At 62.2% G+C, this 3,438-nt stretch overlaps 1 protein-coding gene across 1 annotated transcript in view; it reads right to left on the bottom strand.

Annotated features, from left to right (window-relative positions):
- Positions 1-2,571: 2,571 nt before the first annotated feature.
- CSNK1G2 (casein kinase 1 gamma 2) overlaps positions 2,572-3,438 on the bottom strand; it is a 42,314-nt gene continuing 41,447 nt past the window's right edge. The window contains exon 12 of the mRNA XM_032712375.1: positions 2,572-3,100. Within this exon, the coding sequence (XP_032568266.1) occupies positions 3,046-3,100 (55 nt within the window). The 3' untranslated portion in view covers positions 2,572-3,045. The remainder of the gene's footprint in view (positions 3,101-3,438) is intronic.

Here is a 3,438-nt window from a genome sequence, read left to right as displayed (position 1 = left end):
CGAGGTTTCTGTGTGATCTGAGGATCTGCTGGAATATCAGAGGGAAGGAAGGTGAGGGGGGAATCTCTGCTGAGCTGGCTCCCCTGGCCCTTCTCCCCCAGCCCAGGGTGGGGGTCCTCGGCTTCCCCCTCCATGGGGTGTGGGATGAGCCAGATCCTTGGGCATCCCAAAGATGGGGGAGCCCAGACCTGGGGCTGAGGCTCTGGTGGATCCTGTGTTTGTCTGGGGGAGGGAGCAGGATGGTGCTGGGTGGGCACTCTCTGGTCTCTTTTATGACTGAATTTCTTTAACCTTAATTGAAGGGTCTTGGCAATTAAATGCACTAAAAGCTGCCTCAGCCTTTGTAGGGGCAGGCCCAGGTCTGGAGGTGAAGGGCTGCTCCCTGCCATGGGATTCCCAGCAGGGAATCCAGCTGGAGCAGGGATGAGGGCTGGGATCGGCACAGCCCCTTCCTGTGTCTCCGGGGCTCTGCCCTTCGCCCGAGGGAGCAGCGGGGCCGTGTTGAACGTGACCCCCCGGGCTGGGAGCAGCTTCCCACCCTTTCCTGGCTGTGCTGGAGCTCCTCACCCGGGCACGGGAGTGCCGGGAGCGGGGACAGCCCGGCCCGGCTCCTCTGCTCGAGGGCAGTCGGTGCTGTCACACGGTGCCGTGGCCGTGGCTGGGTCGTGCCTGGCTCAGCACAACACCCTGTCCTCCCTCCTCCTCCTCAGCCGCGAGGCCGAGGGCTCCCCACAGCCCAGCCCCGGGTGTGGTCTCAGCCTGGACCCCCAGTTCTGAACCCTGTCCAGCTGGGAACTGCCCTCCCACACCATCACCTTCCTCACTCGTGGGCGTTACAGGAGCGTCCACCGGGAGCCTGGGCAGGGTCAGGCCGGATTTGCTCCCCTGATCCCATCTCAGCCTTTCCTCCCGCTGCCTCACAGGAAAGAAGAGATGGGGGATGGATCTTTAGCTCCACAGGGTTCAGCAGCAGGAAAGGCCCACAGGCAGGGGGCCTGGGGCTGCTCCCACCACCCCCGGGACAAGGACCCCACCCCACCCAATCAAGCACGGAATGCAGAAGCGTTGGGTTTTAAAGATTTTTTTATTATTATTATTTTTTGGTTTTATTAAAAAAAAAAGCCCCTAAATTCTATGGCTTCCAGGAAGCATCAGAGAAATTGAAATGCCGTTTCTGTACACTTGGTTTTGTTTTTTGTTTTTTTTTTTTTTTTTAAAGCAGTAACTAAACTCGCAATGGAACAAACGCTCTCACGTACAATCGCAGTATTTGGACTCCTCGCTGGAAGGACAGAGAGTCCCGGGCTCGGGCCGGGGACGCAGCCGGGCACACCGGGAATACCGGGAACACGGAGCCGGGAACACCCCGATGGCCGCGCCCCTTCCCCTCCGCGGCTCCTCTTCGGGCTCCGCCGGGGCTGCTCCGAGCCGACGTGCTGAGAAGGGGCCACTTCCAGTGAAAATTTAAGGCGATTTTTTAAAGATTTGTTTGTTTGTTCGCCTCGCTGGGGACACGAGGTCAAACGTTGCACGTCCCCTCCCCGCCGTGGCCAGAGACACATCAGCAGCTGGGGCCGCCCTGCCCGGAGGAGCCAAAGCCGAGCTTTGACATCCTGAATTCAGGACCAAGAGGGGCCCCGGCGCAGTTCCCTCCCCAGGGCCCCCACGGCCCGTGGGAGACCCCCGTGCCCCCCCAGCCCCCCGAGATGGTCAGTTTGGACAAATGTTTCGAAGCAGCCACAGATGGTCCCATCCCCCCCGCCCCCCCAGCACAGCCTCAGCCCCCCTCGGGGCAGAACAACAGGGTTTTGGTAAAGATAAGTGTGTGTCCCCCCCAAAATGTGTCACAATCAATACACACGACAGCGCACGGGGTCAGTCACGTGGGGAGCTGCGGTGCCCTAGGGGGTGGTGAGGAGCAAGGGGTGGGGGTGTGTGTGTGTCAGTTCCAAAAACTCCAGTTCCTCCCCCCAGGGGCAGGCTGGGCCCTGGCACCGGTGCAGGATTCCATGGAGGGAGGATGCCATGGCAGGAGGCTGCCATGGTGAGGGAATTCCACGCTGGCAGAGCTGGGACACCCCGCTGCCCTTCACTGCCCGGCGCTCACCACGTGCCTCCAGCCCCGACCGCGGGGCCTCGGAGGGCTCAGACTAAAAACCAAGGCTGCCCCTGCCCACCCCTCCGACATCCAGCCCCGAGACACGGCAGCGCCACACGCGAGGCTGCTCTGCTTCCCCTCCCTGCTCTGCCACCGCCATTCGTGGGTCCCTTTGGTCTCGGCCGTCCCTGTCCCTGTGTCCCCCCAGCCCCTGGGAGTCTCCGACCCGCTCCCGGCGGGCCCGGACGGCGCCTGTATTGCTCACAAAAGTGCATCGTAAATGAACTGTAAACGCGTTTCCTCTCCCCGCCCCGCGCGGCCCCGGCTCCCCCTCGCCGGGCGGAGCCCGAACCGCTGTCACCGACGGCCTGACCGAGGGGGGACCCGGCGGGGGGCGCGGGGCGGGGGCCCGAGGGAAGAGCAGAATTCGGTAACACTGAAGATGACGGTCAAAGACTGACGACTCAGCACTCTGCACCGAGACTCACTTTAAATTAACTTAAGAGACAAAGAAGCAACAGAAAAAAAAATTCCTCCTTAGCCCACTGCTCTCGAAATTGTCTTCGTCTTCTTCTGACAGCGACGGGTCAGAGTCTGTAGTTGATCCCCATTTCAGACTAGTTATAGACTCAAAGCAAGTGACGCCGTGGATTTGTTTCGGTTTCCTTTTTTTCCTTCCTTTTTTTTTTTTTTCTGTTTGACGGACGCAGGAACTTCAGCGAAGTTGGGCTTGGTTCGAGTAAACGGCCACGCGCTGGGCGGGTGGCGGAGGAAAGGACAAGCAGTTTGGGGAGGCCCCGCTCCCCAGCTGCGCGTGGGGCGCTGGGGGAGCCCGTCCGGCCCGGCCCCCCCGTCCCCGTCCAGCCCGAGGGGCCGCCGGCTCCGCGGGTCAACATCCAGCCACGGCCAGAGGGAGAGGAGCCGTCGCGGCTCCGCCCGGCCCCGGCTCACTTGCGACGCTTGGTGGTTTTCCTCTTCCTTCTCTTGAAGAAACAGCAGCACCTGGGGACAGAGGGACCTGTCAGAGCCTGGGCCGGGCACAGAGGGCGCGGCACCCCCGTGGTCAGGGGGCACAGAGACCCCTCGGTGTCTTGGAGACACCCCCACGTGGGCAGAGCTGCTCCGGGAAGTGCCCTTGGTCCATGGCAGGGGCTGGACTGGGGACACCACGATGGCCACGGCAAGTGACACCTTTCACAGCAAGTGGCACCAACCAGGGGAATGACACTGGACATGGCATCCCATGCCAGCCACGTGGCCAGAGCCAGGGGCACCAGAGAAGGAGCAGCCCAGACCCGGGCACCCCCTCAGTGCAGGAGCGAGGTGGGAAGGGCCGGGTG

Source organism: Chiroxiphia lanceolata, chromosome 27 (genome assembly GCF_009829145.1).
Source record: "Chiroxiphia lanceolata isolate bChiLan1 chromosome 27, bChiLan1.pri, whole genome shotgun sequence".
Lineage (NCBI taxonomy): Eukaryota > Metazoa > Chordata > Aves > Passeriformes > Pipridae > Chiroxiphia > Chiroxiphia lanceolata.
The sequence above is the reverse complement of the archived record's forward strand: the minus strand, read 5'-3'. Positions and strand labels throughout refer to the sequence as shown.